The sequence below is a fragment of the Nannospalax galili genome, unplaced genomic scaffold, assembly GCF_000622305.1.
Source record: "Nannospalax galili isolate Female #2095 unplaced genomic scaffold, S.galili_v1.0 scaffold820, whole genome shotgun sequence".
Classification (NCBI taxonomy): Eukaryota; Metazoa; Chordata; class Mammalia; order Rodentia; family Spalacidae; genus Nannospalax; species Nannospalax galili.
This window is the reverse complement of record NW_008346549.1, coordinates 1,322,565-1,342,385: the sequence shown is the minus strand read 5'-3', so window position 1 is coordinate 1,342,385 and position 19,821 is coordinate 1,322,565. Positions and strand designations below refer to the sequence as shown.

The 19,821-nt window shown below is 41.8% G+C and overlaps 1 protein-coding gene across 6 annotated transcripts in view; it reads right to left on the bottom strand.

Annotated features, from left to right (window-relative positions):
• LOC103742071 (protein HIRA) overlaps positions 1 to 19,821 on the bottom strand; it is a 105,598-nt gene that overhangs the window by 61,043 nt on the left and 24,734 nt on the right. For 5 of the 6 annotated variants that reach the window (XM_008843053.3, XM_029568270.1, XM_029568272.1 and 2 more), the window contains exons 2-8: positions 17,946 to 18,008; positions 15,317 to 15,427; positions 14,075 to 14,165; positions 12,362 to 12,456; positions 6,232 to 6,327; positions 4,919 to 5,079; positions 1,257 to 1,424 (exon numbers count right to left, since the gene is read on the bottom strand). In XM_008843053.3, coding sequence (XP_008841275.1) covers positions 1,257 to 1,424; positions 4,919 to 5,079; positions 6,232 to 6,327; positions 12,362 to 12,456; positions 14,075 to 14,165; positions 15,317 to 15,427; positions 17,946 to 18,008 — 785 coding nt within the window. Of the gene's footprint in view, positions 1 to 1,256; positions 1,425 to 4,918; positions 5,080 to 6,231; positions 6,328 to 12,361; positions 12,457 to 14,074; positions 14,166 to 15,107; positions 15,428 to 17,945; positions 18,009 to 19,821 lie in introns of those variants that run through there. The other variant, XM_029568274.1, reaches the window with a different exon arrangement.

Below are 19,821 nucleotides of genomic sequence, written 5' to 3'. Positions count from 1 at the left end.
TTTGTCTTTCTTGAGACAGGATCTTCCTGTAGCCCCAGCTGTCCTGGAGCTTGCTATGTAGACCAGGCTGGCCTTGAACTCACAGAGATCCACCTGCCTCTGTCTCCCAAGTGCTGGGATCAAAGGCGTGCGCCACCACACCCGGCTCTATTTTATTCTTATAAAGTGTATAAGGCTGGAAAGATGACTCAGTGGTTAGAAATATTGGCTGCTCTTGCAGAGGACCTGAGTTTGGTTCCCAGTACACATATGACAGCTGACAACCATCTGTAACTCCGTTTCCAGGAAATTCGATGCCCTTTTCTGACCTCCACGGGTATTGCACAGGTGCACTTACATACATGCAGGCAATACATTCATACACATAAAATAAAAATAAGAAAATAAAAATATTTTAAAATTTATAAGATAAATGTATTATACTTATTTATGATCAGTTTAAAACATAGGCAATCAAAAGCCCATTTTGATCAGGTTCTGGATGATCCCTCACTGTCATCAAATAATTATCAATCTATTTTTGTTTGGTTACTCCAAGTTCTAATAGGTTATTTGCCTGCCTTGGGCCTTCTCAAGCAACTCTAATTAAGGTCACCCAGACTGGAGGATCTTCTCTCAAGCCTGAAAGATGAGTGATGACTCTCTGGCCTTCTTTATCTCCTATGTCAAGATACATGGGCTTGGCTATACCTCAGTACTGGAGTACTTGCCCAACACATACAAAGCCCTGGGCTCCAGAGCCAACATCATAAAATAATAGCAAAAACTGGATGTACATGTTAGCAACCCCCAGCACAGGCTGTCAACTACACTGATACGGGGTATCGGGACAAGCACACTATCCCAGGGGGGTGCCCAGATGGATTTGTATTCATTGGAACTGGGCAAAGGAACACCTATGGGCAGACCTGAACACGTAAAAGGCTAGTGCTAAGTTACAATGTCCCTAACCAAGAATGATCTGGAACACACGCACCATTTTGGAATCTGCCAAGAATAAAACAATTGCACATATGTATTCCATTTTATAAAAATAGCTTTAACATGTTTAAACATTTAAAATGAAAGAAGTACCAACATGTGCTGACTCTCAGAACCTATCACCTCTGTCTCCCATGTGACACAGTTTTAGGGAGGCTTCCTAGGCAACCTGGCATTCTAATCCCTAAGCGCTGAAGGCACATGTAGGCCACTGCAGTAGGCTGCTTAGGATGGTACTCATGGCAGCCAAGATTTCTGATGTGAGGAACACTCACCACAACAGTCACAGCTTTCCGGTGCCCTACGAAGTCCATGTTGGTCTTCCAGCCCTCTCGTTCAATGATCTGAGCGGTGGGGCCAGAGTTATTCATGGCATGGGCAGATACCAGGTAATGGCCATCAGGTGACCAACTAAGCCGCAGCACATGGGTTGTCCCTCCACACTGAAAGAAACAACTGCACTTGAAAGGCGCTCAAAGCAATTTTTGTGGCCTAAACTCTGGCCTCAAAGATAAGTCAAACTGTGACTTACAAACACATGTTCATGAGACACACCTCTAGCTGAACTCCAGTCTCTCCAGGTGGCACACCAGAAAGGACTCTCGGTCAAATGAGTATGGGAGCTGTGACATCATCTACTTTCCCACAGGACTGAACACAGACCACCAGAAGAGAGGATCTGAAGAAAGGCTATTTCTTTAGACCACCAACTTTACATGGGCCAAATCTATCTGGCATGGATCTGCTGCTTCTGCACAGCTAGAACCTGTTAGCTCCAGCATACGGTGTCTACATAGTATCCTCAAGAAATACTCAACAGCTGGCCATGGTGGAGCACTGCCTTTAATCCCTGTCCTCCATAATCAAGAGGCAGGCGGATCTCTGTGAGATCAAGGCCAGCCCGATCTACATAGCGAGTTCCAGGACAGCTGGGGCTACAGGGAGACCCTGTCTCAAAAATCCAAAAGGGGAGGGGAGGGGAGGGAAATGGAAAAGGAGAGAAAGGGAAAAAGGAGAAAGGAAAAGGAAAGGAAAGGAAGAAAGGAAATACTGCAGCAGAGAAAGTCCTGCCAACAGCCAAGAGCCAAACAGAAACCCTTATCTGCAGCACAGTAGGTGACAATGATGCACTACCCTTTCTTGTGAGGTTGCCTAGTCTCCCAAAGAATGGTGAAGACCCCTGTGAAGAAGTAAAAGGTTTATACGGTCCTTGGCCGGACATGGTGGTGCACGCCTATAGTCCCAGCACTTGGGAGGCAGAGGCAGGCAGATCTCTGTGAGTTCGAGGCCAGCCTGGTCTACATAGTAAGTTCCAGGCCTCACAGTCCCCCTGAGCCAGGGCTACTGGGAGACTGTTTAAAAAAGACAGGGGGGGGGGGGGAAGACTATACAGTCCTTACATACTATAAAAGATACAGTGGAAAGGTACTAGTATTGAGCTGGCCTTAGGGCTGAGGTAGGTATCCCTTCACAGGATCACTCCTTCAATATAAGATGACATGGGGCCAAAGCCACACTCAAGGTCACCCTAAATCAGCCCTCAGGACCCTGGGTAAGACCTTATTTCATGCCAGGCATGGCGGCACATGCTTTTAATCACAGTACTCTAGAGGCACAGGCAAGTGGCTCTCTATTGAGTTTGCCAGCCTGGTCTACATAATGAGTTTCAGGTCAGGGAGGGCTAAACAGTGAGAATCTGTCTTTAAAAAAAAAATTTATTTTACAGTCCCAGAGTACCATGGAGCAGAGCAAGGCCCAGTGGGGAAATCTCATGCCCCCTGGGCAGGACGGCCACTAGAGGTTACAGAGTGCTACCAGGCCCCGTTGGCATTCAGGACTCTCCTGCAGCCAGTCTAGGAACCAGCTCACAGGCTCCCTGTGCCTGGCAACAAAGCCTTGAGAAATTCTAGCAGGTATGACAGTCATAACACCTATACCATGTGGCTATGAGAAGGTAAAAAGAAGGAAGGTCAGATCTGGCCTTAATTACAGGCCTAGACCAGTAGCTAGTGTTGATTTAAGAAGAACTGAGTACATAATTTTCATTTTCTTACTTTAGCTAACCCTAACCAGTGGGCAAATACTTATTGTTCCTGGAAATCTTCACTCCTGTGTCTCAAGCTCTGAGAAGCTTTCCCACGAAACCCCTTTCCTGGGCTGTTTCTGTACTCTGACACCAACTTCACCGTGTTTACAGCTCATGGGAATGTCTTGTCTTTCTAACCGGGCAATAAACATCAAGGGGACAGATAGCAACGGAATCCATTTTTATTTGCCTGTATCCAATGATGCTTTACATACAGAAGGCACTTAATAAATGTCTAATGAATAACAGTCATCTTTAACTGATTCTGTATGAAATCAGAACTCAAAGGAAGAAACGGTAAAATAGTACAGAAGTTATTGCAGTCTAATCTCTCTCCACATTAGGCAAACTGTACTAACTCTTCCTAAGAAAGAAACCATCAGACCTGCAGAGGGAATCTCAATAAACAAAAGCAAAAGTACAACCAGTAATCAACCTAAAGAGACTCCTCCTTGTGGCCATTCAATAGAGTGACTCAATGTAACTCCTCAAAACAAGAAGTGGCAACTCCCCAAAATAAGAAATGGTTTCACTCATGAATTGGGTACATAATGGCATTGGGACAGCTCTAAGGTTCTCAACTCTAAAATCTATCAATCAGTACTTTAATAGCACAGGAAACAGCCCCAAGAATTAATAAGGGAATTAAAAAGTTTCTGCACAGCAAAGGCAATTATCAACACAGCAAACAGGAGAAAATCTTTGACAAGCTGTAATTCAGACAGAGGATTAATACCTAGGACTACAAAGGCTGCTGGGGGAGGGAGGGTCATTTTATTCAGGGATGTAGCCATTGGTAAGGCACTCATGATCCAGTAAGTAATCCCATACCTATGCACATGCAAACAACCCTAGTTTAACTCAATGGGCTTTATGTTTAACAAAAAACATAAAGGTGGGAAAGAGGAGTGTTGGGAAGAAGGGCTCCAGAGGAAGTGGGAAGGAGATAAGGGGAAATGAGTAGAATATGATCAAAACACATTTTTATATGTGTGTGTGTGTGTCTGTATGCATGTATGTATATATACACATATATGTATGAAATTATCAAAGAATAATCTTTTTTATTGGCTCAGTGGTTAAGAACACTGGTTGTTCTTGCAGAAGACCTGGGTTTGAATCCCAGTACCCACATGGCAGCTAACAACTGTGCAAAGCTCCAGTTCCAGGGGATCAGTCTCTTCTGTCTTCTGCAGGCATTGCATGACATGGGTTCACTTACCTACACACAGGCAATACACACATACACATAAAATAAAAATAATAAATATTTTTAAAAATTATTTTTAAAAAGGACTATAAAAATTAAATGCCCAAAACCAAAACAGCCAATCAATAAATGACTAATGAGATCCAGTTCTCAAAAGAAGAAAAAAAATGGCCAATAAATACTTTTAAAAGTATTCAAGGGGCTGGAGAGATGGGTGAGTATACAAAAGGAACCACGAAAGTTAAAAGAGCTGTTGAAGGAGAGAGCAAGAGAACACACGTGACATGGAAGCAGAAAGGAGGCTATCAGGGTAAAAGGGTACATGGGAAGGCATGGGAATGAGGAGGCAGGGAGGAGGACCAACAAAAACAAATTATGTTCAAAAATGCCAAAATGAACCTAATACACTGTATGCTAACTAAAATATTAAAATTTTTTAAAATAAAGCAAAGTATTTATTCATTTCAAAGCTGGACACTGAACACCACTGACTCAGAAAGGAAAGGTTTTAACCATTAACTCTTAAAGCTGAAGTATCTGCTCAGGTCCCTAGACTGCATGCTTCCATATAGTCTGGAACATGGCAGCTCCCTCTTTGTTCAAGGAGGTAAGGCAGAATATGAGACCAAGTTCTGGGTTACCTCATCAAAAGGTTTAGTGATGCTGGTCTCTAACTGCCAGTCCAACGTCCTCCATACCTTCAAGCTTCGATCATCAGCTTGAGAGGCAATGTATTTACCAACAGGGTCCCAAGTCAACCCTTTCACCAAGCCAGAATGACCTCTCAGAGTAGCAAGAATTTCTGTGGGGAAGGAAAAAAAAGATGAAATTTGAACAGTCTTATCTAGGAGAACAATGACACTATATAGAAAACATGAATTGCAATGGGCCATGCAATGGATACCCAAGAGAGGGAACCTAAGCGTTCCACCCTGGCCAATCTCCACCCCTGGGCATAAGCAGAAGAATCCCCTACTTCACCTCCACCAAGGCAAAAGTAAACTGAAGAAATAGCTGCATCATGTAGGCCAGCACCAGCTAATACATGAAAAGATCACACAAGCCCCCAAGGGACATCAACAAGGGTATAGGCAGGAGCTAAAGCTGCCAATTCTGTTATACATGTTATACATGTTATCTATAGCAGACGCAGATGTGGCATCTTTGAGCAATTCTAATGTGAGCTTCCTGAGCAGCCCCCAGGGGCAGCAGGCCTATCAGCTCAAGTGTGTTGTTTATAATTCACTGCTGAAAACAATACAGAAGCACCTCATACAGATCTGTAATCAATGCTACGCCACTCTCTAAAACTTCCCCTTCTATGGCCAGAAGAAGTGTCCCCATACATGCTCGTAGTTGCTTTCAATGGGAATTAAAATGACTTGGACACATTTAGTGGATGATGTGTTTTAGCCCACGAGGAAAATGTATCCCAGATACCCAGTGAGAATATGACAAGCATTATACTAGTCATAAAGTATAACATTACACCAGATTGCACAATCTCTCTCCCATGACTTTAAATGCAAGGAACAAGAAAGATAATCTGCAAAGTTGATTTTGTGGTAGCCTACATCTGCTGGAGGGTTTCACAGAGATGGCAACTGAACTGAGGCCAGAACCCAATGGAAGAAGGTACACACATGTGTGAAGTGCCAGCACTCTCAATGCCAGCTGTCCACATACCACCTTCATGAACTGTGAAACACTCATGCTAGCACTCAGTTACTTTTTCTTTTACATAAATCTTTCTAAATCTTAACAAAATGTTGTTGATAATGAAAAGATAAACAGGGTTACTGGCAAGACATACAAATTCTGGACTACTTAATTTGCTATGATCAAAATGAAGAAGATAGACAACCCATTTCCCATCCCCACCCTGCTCCACACACAGGGCAGGCATTACTGTTAGCAGCAGTTGTACTGTTAACCAGCAGGGAGGACCCCAGACCTGGGAACTTCACGGCATTCCAAATGACGACAGTGTTATCCACGCTGCATGAGGCTAGCCAGGCATCATGTGGAGACCATGCTACATCCATGACATCTAGAAGAAGACGAGGTGCTTGCTGTGAGATTTCTTACTTGGCATGCAATTGGTGATGGTAGGCACTTAGCAGCAGCCTCACCTATTGGCTGCGTCAGTCGTCCCTGGGATTCTCATGGAAGAGGACCTGAGACCATCATAACTACTTTTTGTGACCAATCTGAAAAATATCCCTCACTTAGGTTTTTCAGTGGGCACTGAATTTCAAGCACTAAATTGACCACTGTCCCCTACATTGTCTATGCCTCACATAGACAAAGCAACTGAGGATGCAGCTTGTGGGCAATTTGACCTCAGGCCCATGTATTAGAGTCATAATCTAACATTTCCTGCTTTTGTGACCTCAGACCTACTTCTCACCTTGCTAACTTGTTTCTATAGTCCAGACTGGGCCTTCTCCAGAACCTTCTCTGTACTAGATGAGCCACAATGGGAAAGCAATCAAAAGCAACTGACTACCTGCCTGTCATGCAGGCTTAGCTCCTGCTCCCAATCTATAGATCTACCAGGAATATACTTTCCCTATTAAGCATCAGAAAGAATCAATTAATGCTCATTTCTTACTTTCCTTTCTTTCCTTCCTTATTTTTCAAGGCAAGGTCTCATGTAGCTCAGGCTAGCCTAGATATATAGCCAAGGATGATAAGACCTCAAATTCCTGATCATCCTGCCTCCACCTTCCAAGTACTGGAATTATTGGTATGAGCCACCATGACCAGCTTATTAACCCTCATTTCTTTGTGACTCAGTTTTCTCATCTGTAAAGTAGTGATTAAAAAGGAAATCCAATCTTCCTAAAGTTATTGTGAGTATGAAATGTGAGAAAGTACAGTAGAACAATGCTAGGTACACATCAAGGAACTGATAAAGGTCAGCTGTGATGATGACAATGACCTAATATAAAGAGTATGATACATGTTTTTCTGACATCAGTGCCTGGTACAATTGATTGCCACCAGAAAGTTGATTTTTTTGGTCTTTTTCAGACAGGGTCTCCCTGTAGCCCGAGCTGTCTTGGAACTCACTATGTAGAGCAGGCTGGCCTTGAACTCACAGAGATCTGCCTGCCTCTGCCTCCCAAGTGCTGGGACTATAGGTGTGCGCCACTACACCTGGCGATTTTTTAAGTATTTTATTTATTATTTTTATTTTATGTGTATGAGTGTACTGCCTGCATGTAGGTAAGTGCACCTGTAATGTGCAATGCCTGAAGAGGACAGAAGAGGCTTCAGTTCCTAGCACCCACATGGCAGCTAACAACCATCTGTAACTCCAGCTCCAAAGAATCCAAAGCCCTCTTTTGGCCTCCAAGGGCACTACATGCATGTGGTGGCGAACTTATATATATGCAGGCAAAACACTCATATACATAAAATAAAAATAAATTGGGGCTGGAGAGATGGCTCTGCGGTTAAGAGCACTGACTGCTCTTGCAGAAGACCCGGGTTCTATTCCTAACACCCATATGGCAGTTATGAACCGTCCTTAACTCCAGTTCCAGGGGAATCAGAAGCCACACATAAAATAAAAATAATAAATAAAATATGTTTTAAATATTCTATTAAAAAACATTCTATTTATTCTTAAAATTTGTATGTGTATGAGTGTATTGTCTGCATCTATATAAGTATACCTGTGTCATCCAATGCCCATGGAGGTCAGAAGAGAGTGCCAAATTCCCTTGGAGCTGGAGTCACACACAGTTGTTAGCCACCATGTGGGTGCTGGGACTCAAACCCAGGTCCTCTACAAGAGCAGTCAGTGCTCTCAATGGCTAAGCCATCTCTCCAGCCCACAACTAGAAAATTTTTTTAAAGGTGTAAGAAAAATGCTCAAAATTTCCATTGCAGCTTTGTCTATTTTGTGCTTCAGTGACAGCTTGATAGAACTTTGCAATGTTTGATGGCCACACTGTGTACACCAGCATGCTATATTTATACACTGCCTAGCTCTTCTCAACTTTTGTTTTACTCTACATTCTGTATCACTGAGACCCTTCATTACTTTAAACAGACCTAAATTAATACTGAACACTAATTTTCATGCTGGTCTTGAACTCGATATTCTTCTACCTCAACCTCCTCAGTGCTGAGATTACAGGTGTATGACACTGCCCAGGGTCCTATAGACTATTTTTCAAAGACCTCTATGAGCTGGCCATGACGGTAACATGTGTGTGGTTGCACAATAGTAAGTATACACTATTTTATTTTATTTTTTTTATTTTATTGAGTATGAGCATTTTGCCTGCATGCATGTAAGTGCACTGTGTCATGCAGTGCCCACAGTGACCAGAAGAGGGCACAGAGGAGTTACAAAAGGTGTGGGTGCTGGGATTCAAACTCTGGTCCTTTGCAAGCACAACCAGTGCTCTTAACTGCTGAGTCATCTCTCCAGCCCCAAGACTCCATTTCTTAAAAAGAAAAAATAAAAGAGAAAGAAAAGCACCTGGGTTTGCAGGTCAGAGGCAAGGTACTTGTCTAACATACAAGGCACATGAAGATTTCTTGTTTTTGTTTTTGCTTTTGTTTTAACGTTTGTGGTTTAAGTCAGAGATATATATTTCTTGGTAAAATTATTCCTGAGTATTGACAATTTTTTATTTTATAGTGTATGAGACTTTTTAAATCATTGGATATGATTCGCTACTACTAATAAAATATACACTGTTTTCAGATGAGGCCAACTGAATGAGTTATCTTAGTTTTTAGTGTTTCTTGGTAGTTTATTTGTTCTAAGGGTCTTACTGCTTTCCTTTTGGATATGAGATGATGCCACCTTCATGTTAGTCTTTTGGGCATGTTTACCCTCTTCTAATTTCTACTTAACTGTATACTGAAATTCCAGAGTAACAAAATACACAGCAGGATACATCTTTATCTTTTCTCAATGTAAAAGAGAACTGAATTAAACTATAAACTATAATTTTGCCTTCTTTTTGTTGCTGTTTTCTTAGGGTCTTGCTATAGGCTCCCAGCTGACCTCAAACTCAGAATCTTCCTGTCTCAGCTTCCTGAGTACCGGGATCATAGGCATGTACCACCATGCTCAGCTTGCCATTAGTTTTAAAGACACAGAATTCCCTGTTAAAGAACATCTTTCTGTGGGCATTTTTTGAAAGGATTTGTTATTAAAGATTGATGGCTAATTACCTAGTATTCCTCTTAGAATACCTAAGATGATTATGAGGCATAAGTCATTTAAACCTACCGGCAGGTTATAGTAATGGGTTTCCTTTTACTTAATATTCTTCTATATGGGTCAAATTTAATCGTGAATAACATTTAAATATTATCATATCACTTAGTACTGTTATTGATATTTCTATTTTTATTCAGGCTATGTTTTATTTCATTGTTATTTTCTATTAGGTTTTTGGAAACCAAGGGTTCTGTCTTCCTTTGAAGAATATTTCTATGTTCTGTATAATTTTTCTTAGAAAACTTGAAACAATATATCAACAAATAATTTAGAACTGGACCTACTGACAGGCTAGTAATCTCAGCTATGAGGGAAACTGAGGCAGGAACACCATAAATTCAAGGCTAGAATGACCTTACAGAGTAAGTTCAAGCCCAATCTGGGCAACTTAGTGAGTATATCTCAAAATGAAAAGTAAGGGGCTAAGAAATGGCTTAGCAATTAAGTACACTGATTGCTCTTACAGAGGACCTAGGTTCAATTCCCAGCACCCACATAGCAGCTAACAACTGTCTGTAACTCCAGTTCCAGGGGCTCCAATGCCTACTTCTGACCTCCAAAGGTATGTGATGCACTTATATGCATGTAGGCAAAACACTTATACATGTAAAATAAAAATAAATGTTTAAAAAAAACAGGGGTTTGTTTTTAGCTTAATGGTTAAATATTTTTCTAGATCTTCACTGCTCATTTTGTCTACTTTTTCTTCTTTTCACCTCTAGTTAAATACACCAAATATATATTTTTCACCTTTTGCTTTTCAAAACCCCAGTGCCCTCATAATCATTTATCTCTGTTTTTCACTGGCAGTTCTTGAACAGTTCTGCCCAGACCTGCTAGCAAGAACAGTGAAGAAGTATTAAGTCTGCTAGTTGAAAGCAGCCAACCCAACTTGCCTGGTAAAGGAGACTCTAGGGTGGGCACAGGAGAGACGCTGACATTATAGCTCAGGGGCCCCATAATAATCCTTACTTGACAACCCACTTAATTCTTTAACACCCTCTTATATATGTATGCCAAGTTCCAGAGAAGCCCAACTAGACTCCTATAAATTGCTATAAAAGTGGTAAAGACAAATGACATGTTTTTGTTATCAAACAATAATACAAGGTGACAACTTTGTTTTTGACAACTGTGGGCAGAATCTGTGATCATCAATACGTGAGTTTAGCTGGTGTATGGTGCATGCCTTTAATCCCAACAATGGGAAGCACAGGCAGACAGATTTCAACAAGGCCTGCCTAGTCTAAATAGCGAGTTCCAGTCTAGCCAGGGCTACATGGAGAGACCCTGTCTTGAAGAAAAAAAATTCATGTCTTCTTTTGGGAGCTGGAGGGATGGCTCAGCAGTTACAAGTGTGTACTGCTTTAGCAGAGGACCCAAGTTCAATTTGTAGCATCTATGTCAGGCATCACCTACCTATAACTCCAACTTCAGGGAATCTGACATCCTCTTCAGGCTTCTGAGGGTGCTATACACTCACATGTATATACCCTCAAAAGACCGACACATGGACACAAAAATAAATCTTCTATAAAAAGGGGTAAGTTTATTCACACTACAACTTACAGAGATTTTCTGAGTATATACTGCTAGTAAAGGATAACCTATACCTCTAACCTGTCTTCTAGAAATTCTAATGGTCTAGGCTAGGGTCCACTCTCATGAGTCTCTTGGCCTTATGGTATCAGTAGAGGGCACTGCTGTCCACGTAAGCACCCAGGCAGAAATCTATACCATTCCTCCTACATGTTCTCAAAAGTGGTCTCCTATTTTTCTCCTATTCTTTCCTTTCCTTCTCAATGACCACCAGCCCAGTTCAGGCCCTTACAACTTCAGTTTGAACCACTGAAATAAGCTCCCTTTCCCCAGAGCTGTCAGATCAACCTCTCTCAAGCTTCAAAGCCCCTAATGAATGGTTCATATTTCTTTCATGATGAGGAGGAACTCACCAATGGGACACACAAACCTTCCAAGACCTGGCCCTGTATACTTGGCTAGACTTACTTGTGCTGTTTCCTGTTATGCCCTTAAAGACCTAGTTAGCTGTAGAGGGAGAGAGGAGTCCTCTAACACAGTGCTCAGACTCAATTCAGTCTTTGGCCCTCGTTATCCTCAGTCCCTGCTAGGCCTTCCTAAAAGTCTAAATTGCATATGCCTGGATCCTGGTATCTGGTACCTAAAGTGCATGGGCTTTATGCTGTTATAGACTAATCCTCCTCTTCAGCCTAAATCTGTAAAACCCTTTCCAAATGATTTAAAACATACTCAAGATCGGGTCCAAAATGTTTCCACTGTTGCCTGTGAATTTGCTCAGTGGGTAAAAGTGTTTGCTGCCAAGCCTGATGACCCTTAGTTCAATACCCAGGACCCATATGGTAGGAGCGAACCAACTCAGAGAAGTTATCCTCTGACCTTTACATATGCATGGTGGTACACAATAAATAAACAAACAAACAAATAAATAAACAAGAAAAGAAATTTTCCAATAGGCACCTGTAGACCGGTTTCATTCACAAAATATGTTTATGTACTTAGTGATCCAATGATGAAGGTATTGCAGGATAAACAACAGAAGGCAAGGACCTCTATGTCAAACACATACACATATATGTCATGAGGGTGGGTATTAGGGACTGAATCTGGGTGAAGGCAGGCAGTTGAGCCAGTGATTGCACAGACAGACCTTAAGGAACAAGTAAGGGATCAGGTGGTGATAGGGACAGCCCAAATAGTATTTTAAGGACCAAAGTAACAAAGGGATGTGGAGATGCTAACGATGATCTGAGGCAGCTGCCAGAGACCCATTCACCCCAACAGGTAGCCCACTTACCACCTGAATGACTCCGAAGGATGGAAACACACCGCCACTGCTCCACATTGGCAAGTTTACCACTGGAACCAAACACAGTGCTGGGCCCGATGTACCTATGCGAAAGAGGCGTGAGACATGCACTCATAGCGTGCTCCAGGTACTGTTCAGAGATGTTCCCTGTAGCATAGCTTATGACAAACAGAAAACACAAAACCAGACAATGGCTGAAAGCACCAGGTTGTTAAACAAAAGGTGCAGCACAAGTAATTTATGATTCATACAGTTGATGAAATGCTATGCAGCCATTACAAATCTTGCACAGGAAAATGTTCACAATGGACTAAATAAAAGAAGCAGACAATATGATCAACTTATGCAAAGCAAAAAATACATATAACATGAACATTATACACATGGAATAGGGCAAAAGGATATAAAGAAAACACCAAAATCTTAACCATGGTTTTCTTTAGGTAGTGGGATTGTGAGAGAATTTTATCTTTTACATGTCTAAATTGTATACTAAATATGCTATTTATGTTGGCTATTTAAAGTAGGGATACAATAAATAAATACCTAGGCATGGTGGCGCATACCTGTAAACCCAGCACTCAGGAGGTAGAGGCAGGAGTATCATCCAAGGGCCTGGGCTACATATATGAGACCCTGTCTTTTAAAAAAAAAAAAAAAGTAGACTTATCGACTGCATTTTTTTTGGAGGCAAGGTCTCACTCACTATGTTACCTAGGCTAGTCTTAAACTCCTGAGCCCTGGGTTCAAACTAGTCCCTCCTGAGTAGCTGGGCCACCAATAGCAGCCACTATGTCTGACTCAAATCAACATAATCATAATGAATTAAATGGCCCTGCCTTAACAACCAAGGCAGAAAAATCACAAAAGTCACTCCTTCCAGATTTGCAGTCACATCAAAGTGGACACCACCAATGCCCAGAGTTTCTGTGATCATCCTTTGCTCTCATAAAACTCTGTGTTATCCAGAGAGAACTTGTGAGGCAATCAACTGGGCCCAAGAAGACAGCATGCCTCTACTCTCAAAATCACAGTCATAGAGTTACTCTGGCTGAATAATGATACCAGATCTGGGTGACCCATCTGCATGGCCCAGAGTCACATGGAAAGCTTGTGGGACATAGTACCAGGACCCACCCTGGGAGACTCTGATTAGGAGTAAAGAAAAAATTACTCAGATAATGCATAGCTCATTTTGGGTGCAGAGCGGGGAGGTACCACAGGCAAGGTTGCCACAAAATGAGGTGAGTGGCAAAGAAAGTGTGGTCTGGATTCCCAGTCCTGACTCTTTAAGATCACCTTGACTTTTTTTAGCCATTTTGAATGTATGTGAAGGTTCCATGTGAAATTTCATCTGAAGAACAAATGAAGCCACAATATTAACACCTACAAGGATTAACCCTTCCTTCTCAATTGGAAATTATGTGTCCCTACAAGGGGCAGCTACAAGGGACAGCTGAAATTATGTGTCCCTACAAGGGGCAGCTACAAGGGACAGCTGAAATTATGTGTCCCTACAAGGGATCAGCAGGCAGGTTGATAGCCTCCTAATTTCCTGGTCAGATTTCATCTGTTTCTGACCTATGAGAACTTCTACTTATGAAGTTGGACTTCAGTGCCAGAAAAGGAAAGGTGACTTTAATATAGACCAGCAAAGAAGCTTCTAAAAATTAAATGTGAAGAAAGGAAAATGATGCTTACGTAGCCCGCTTCCACACCATAATCAGTTTGTCATCTCCCCCAGAAGCTAAATACATCCCACTGTTTGACCACCGCACACAGTTCACACATGCTGGGAAGAAAAAAAAATAGGGTGATGAAAATCCAATAGTTATGCCCATTTGCATTATGCAGAGTCTGGCAAGATGTAAAAGGTTTATAAAACCATCTTATCTACTGAAGGTACCTACTGAGTAAGAGTCCCAGAGAAACAATTAGTTAAGCACTAACTTGTACTATAACAAATTACCAGAACAGTCTAAAGGGGGAAATATGCATTATCTGAGAATTGTGTTGAATGAAACAGACAACAGGAGGCTTATTTCCATGAAAAGTGATAAATCTCATTATTTCAGAAGGGCTGACTACTGATGAGATGCATTTCTGAATAAAGATTATTCTCAAAATGAAACGTACTAAAAAGGCCAAGATGCTTTTTCCAGAACTTTCAGGGAAACAGCTAGGTAGAATATAAAGCTATGACTTAACCTGACTTGCCAGAGTTAGCCCTTTTAAATTTGGACTTTGCAAATTTGTCAGCACAGGAGATTGATTCTGTCAAGCAGAAATCTCCCCCAGCCCTCTGCTACATTAGAGCCTCCAAGAGCACACAGAGCTCAAACTTTGGGAGATATAAAATACTATGGGCACTAACAAAGTTGAAGCCAACATGTGGCCTATGAGTAACTTGTGCTCTAGGCCCAAGAACTCTGAAAGGCATGTTGGGAAGACAAGAACACACAGAGCAGAGGAAGGGGCTGATATCCAAATGTTGGCAACTGTTAATGGGACACTAAGGCATTACATACAACAGGAAAGGAAACCATGACACTGTTCAACAGTCTGAAGGGTCCTGGCAGAGAACCTCTGAGTGACACAGTACCAATCTGAGAGGTTTTGGTGAGTTGTCTCTTATGCGCCCTTCCCCAGAACCCTACTGTGTCCAGGTCACTGGCCCCAAAGCCCCATGGAATCAGGCAGTAACGACTCATGAGCAGGAAATCACCAGAGGTACCTGCAGACTGTCCAAAGATGGTTCTGTGGGCGGGCCGAGTCTTCTGCCGAATAACTCACCCAGGTGTGCAGCCAACATCTGTGCCTTCAGACAGCAGGCCGAGGGGAGTTAACGCCGCACGGGGCCTTATCTTTCTAATTACAAACACATGTGCTAACCTTGGGCACTCTGCCAACACGCAAAGCCTGCAAAGGGCCACTCTGTAATACCTAAATGATTGTCCATCTGGCAAAGCATCTTGGGAATATTTTCATCCTTCTCGTCATCCTCCTGGAGGACTGGAGACATATTCCAGATCACAACCTTCCCAGAATCCTGCCCTGAAAATGAAGAAGCAGAAACAGCTCAATATGCAAGGAGTAGACATTTGATATTCCATAGCAACTATATTCAACTATAAATCATAGTTGACTAATTAACTAGATGTAAGCAGACTTATCTTGAATTACTAATTACAAATGACACAAAAGGTGAGGAAAAACAAGGACCTAAGGAGACCCAAAGGAGAGTGGATTTAACAGTAGCTGAGGCCAGCCTGTCTTTATGAAAAAAAAAACTTCTGGACTACAAACTAAGAGGGCATAGGAGCTCTAGCTCCTGTCTGGCCTCCAGTGTTCCAGGTCCTTGTCCCTGTCCAGAATGCTCAGACTCCACAAATCAAAGAACTTCGAAGGAAAGTCGCTGTCCAGGCCCCTTTCGGTGCACGTGCACTGAGGAAAAGGAGAAAAGAGCAGTCCCTACCAGGGTTTCCCTCCCTTTCAAGATGCTGCCTGGATCTGGTGGCTGTTAACAGAACTGACTGGACGCTTTGAAACCCAAATTTGAAATCTACCCTAACACAGGAAAAAGGGGTCATTATCTTCTTAACTGCCCTTTGCAGTCACCTATAGATGAAGATCACCAAAAAAGGAAACTGAGGGTCATAAGCTGATGCATAGCTGTGCTGAAAAGTCTATCAGGACATTTTACTAATGATTTCTCTAATCTGTCTTCCATTGCTATGATAATAAAAGTCATAAAAAAAATCTCTGACTGTCTAGAAATGGATATGCCAAAGTAATGACAAAATGCTTGAAACCTCCTCCTGGCCAGTATGTAAAACATTTCCTAAAGATCTTACCTAGACCTGAGGAAAAAAGCCTTCTTAGTCACAACTTCCCTGCACTGCCTTCTTGCTTCCTGCCTCTGGGCAAAGGGGCACACTGTGAGCCCATCCTATGGCACTTGGGGGGACCGGGAGTCTCTCGAGAGAATGCTACTTCTTACCACTACTAACACAATCTTGGTTTCCTGGCTTGAAAATTGGTGTAGTTAAGAATCGATAAGAATATTATTTTTTAATATTTTTTATTTTTATTTTTTAATAATATTTAATGGCCCCAATTAATTAAAACCCACAGGTTTTATAATTTTATTTATTTTTATTTTATGTGTATGCATGTATTGCCTGCATGTAAGTAAGTACATCTGTGTCGTGCAATGCGCACGGAGGACAGAAGAGACTGTTGGATCCCCTGGGACTGGAGTTGCCATGTGGGTACTGGGATTCAAACCCGGGTCTTCTGCAACAACAACCAGTGTTCTTAACCACTGAGCCATCTCTTCAGCCCCTATTTATTTTTATTTTATATGTATGAGTGTTTTGCCTCAATGTATACAAGTGCACCATGTGCATGCAATGCCCACAGAGGCCAGAAGAGGGTGCCACATCCCCTGGAAGTGGAGTGAATTAGTCTCTACATGGGTGCTGGGAATCAAACAAGGGTCCTGTGGAAGAACACCAAGTGTTCTTAACCATTGAGCCATCATTCCAGCCCAAAGAATATTATTTTAAAAGTATGAAATCCAGGGCTGGAGTGATGGCTCAGCAGTTAAGAATACTGGTTGTTCCTGCAGAAGACCCAGGTTTGAATCCCAGCACCCACATGGCAGCTAACAACTGTCCCTAACTCTAGTCCCAGGGGATCCGACAGCCTCTTCTGACCTCCATGGGCATTGCATGACATGAGTGCACTTACCTACATGCAGGCAATACATGCATACACATAAAATAAAAATAACAAGTACAATTATTTTTAAAAGTTTAAAAGAAAAAAGTATGAAATCCTGGAGCCGGGCACGGTGGCACATGCCTTTAATCCCTTGTAGTCTTTCCAAACAGAGCCATGTTATCTCAGTATTTCAGCAGATACTAAATGAAGCATGCTGACAATACTATGAATGATATTTTCAAAGCCTGTGAGCATTCTTACTTTCTCTCTAATCCAGTCAAATTCCTTTGTCCAGAAAATGGCCCTAATACATGACTTAGTTTAACCATCCACTCCCTTTTTCAGATGAAGAAAGCAGTGACAGAATCCTTACCTCTGGGACTGGGCTTTGTCCAGGGGGCCTCCTGCCAGTCTACATCTAGTAAGCTGGGTGTAGGGATACAAAATTCATCCTAACTTTATTTCAGTAAACAGTAATTACAATCATAAGCCTGCTATTACAATATTTATACAGATGATCCTAAAGCCAAGAAAGTTATTCTTTTTCTTTTCTTTCATGTGAAGTTTCATTTTGAGCTTAGGTTCGCCTAGAATTCATGGTCTTCCTTGCCTCCCAAGTGCTGGGATAACAGGCCTATGCCACCATGCCCAGGTTTTGTTGTTGTTGTTGTTTTGGTTTTCTTTTTTAAAAGGGGGGTGCTATGATTTACCCTATTCAAATAGTGCATTCTAAACTGAGTCACAGCCATACTACAAACCAGCAAGTTCTCTCTTTATAGGTAACCATGGGTCACCAGGGGAAGCAGAGCATGGCAGCAGGGTAGTGATGTTCCCTCTATAAACATACCTTGTCCTCCAGTTGCAAACTTGGTCCCGTCAGGATGAATATCAACTGAAAATATCGGCTTGCCTAGAAACAAAGGGAAACACATGTAGCTTCACTTTTATTCTATGGAGAAGAACAACAAATTCTAAACTTTAAAATATTGATTACTGAAGTAACATTTCTAATCTCTGCACCTAGGACAAAACAGGCTACATATAAAACTACCTGTAAGAATGAAGAAATCTAATTTAGTTTAGACTTAAATTGCTGAAACTCTCAAAGCAACAGTTAGACAAAGCATGCCATCACAGAATGATGGCCATTGCCCTTCTGGGCTCTTTCCAGGGCCATGCATATATAAAGACTATGAACTGTCTGCATCAAAAACTCAAGTCACAAGTTCTTCCGAAGGGACACTAATCTATACCAGTAAACATCTCCCTATGGGTCTGTACTTGGCCATAGCCTACACAGAAAGAGCACTCTCCATCCTTTCTGACTGGCTGTTATGAAGCAGGTCCAACGCAGGCTATAGCACAGGGCCCTCCCTTTCCTTGTTAAGCTTTTGGTTCCTCAAAGCAGCCCTATAAATCTATACTTCACATACTATGTAGCAATTTCCTCCAAAGCAAAGCATTCCATCTTAAAGGGAAGCTCCTAAGACTCAGGATGTTCTAAAGGGAGGTGAAACATGTCCATCCTGAAGAGGAAGCACCTTAAAACTCAGAAAGTAATTCAATAGCTTCAGGAACTTCCTGAAACTGACTAGATCCACTAGACCCCTTCTTCCTCAAGCTTCAATAAGCAGTAAGGCTTGTTGAGACCAGCTAAACTTCATGGAAAAGGCTCAGACCAACTGAGCTGCCTGGAAGAGACCCCTCTCCAACTGCAAGCTATGCAATTGCTCCAGGGTTCCAGCTTTTGTGAGCTGTCAGCTATGCTGGGTTGGGTTTTTAGTGATATAAAATGCCTTTGAGTTGTTCTGGCTCTTGTAAGTAATCCCTCCTCTACACTCCTGTACCTAACACCAATAAAGTTGGACTTTAGTGGTATCCTTTGGTCTGTCACCAGCTCCCTCTCTGTCTGGGATGACCAGATGTTTGTTGATATCTCCCCAGGAATGGAGGCACAAACTAAGCCTCATTAAAAACTTTTACATGTACTTCAATGGATGCTACCAACAGAATAAAAATGTGTGGGAGAAAACATTTGTAAATGATTGATATCCAGAACTTATACAAAAATCCTAAACTAAACAACAAAAAACTCAATAAATGGACACAAGCTGGACATGGTAGGTCATGCCTTTAATACCAGCACTCAGGAGGCAGAGGTAGATGGATCTCTGTGAGACTGAGGCCAGTCTGACCTACACAGTGAGTTCTAGGCCAGCTGGGGCTACAGGGTGACACACACATTGGACACAGGGTTTGAACACACATTTCTCTCAAAAAGATGAATGGCCATGAAGTAATGAAAAGATGTTCGTTATCACCAATCATTAAATCGGGATCATAACATTGGTATCACTTCTGTTGTAAGGAAGGCTACTATCAAGCAGGCTATACAATGACAAATATTGCCAAAAATGTAGAGAATATCGAACCTTTGTAGAGTATTGGGATTTCAAAATGTGAAAAATGGTACAGGCACTATGAAAAAGTTTGGTAGTTCCTCAAATAATTAAAAATAGAATTCCTATTATAATCCAGCCATTCCACTTCTGAGTACATAGCAAAATAAGCTGAAAGCAGGGTCTTGAAGAAACTTACATTCACTTTCACAGTAGCATTATTCACAATAGCCTAGAGGTTGGAAACTAAGTCAAATGTCCGTTCACCTATGAACAGCTAAACAAAAAGTGGTACAGTACTATGCAGTCTCATAGATGCAACAA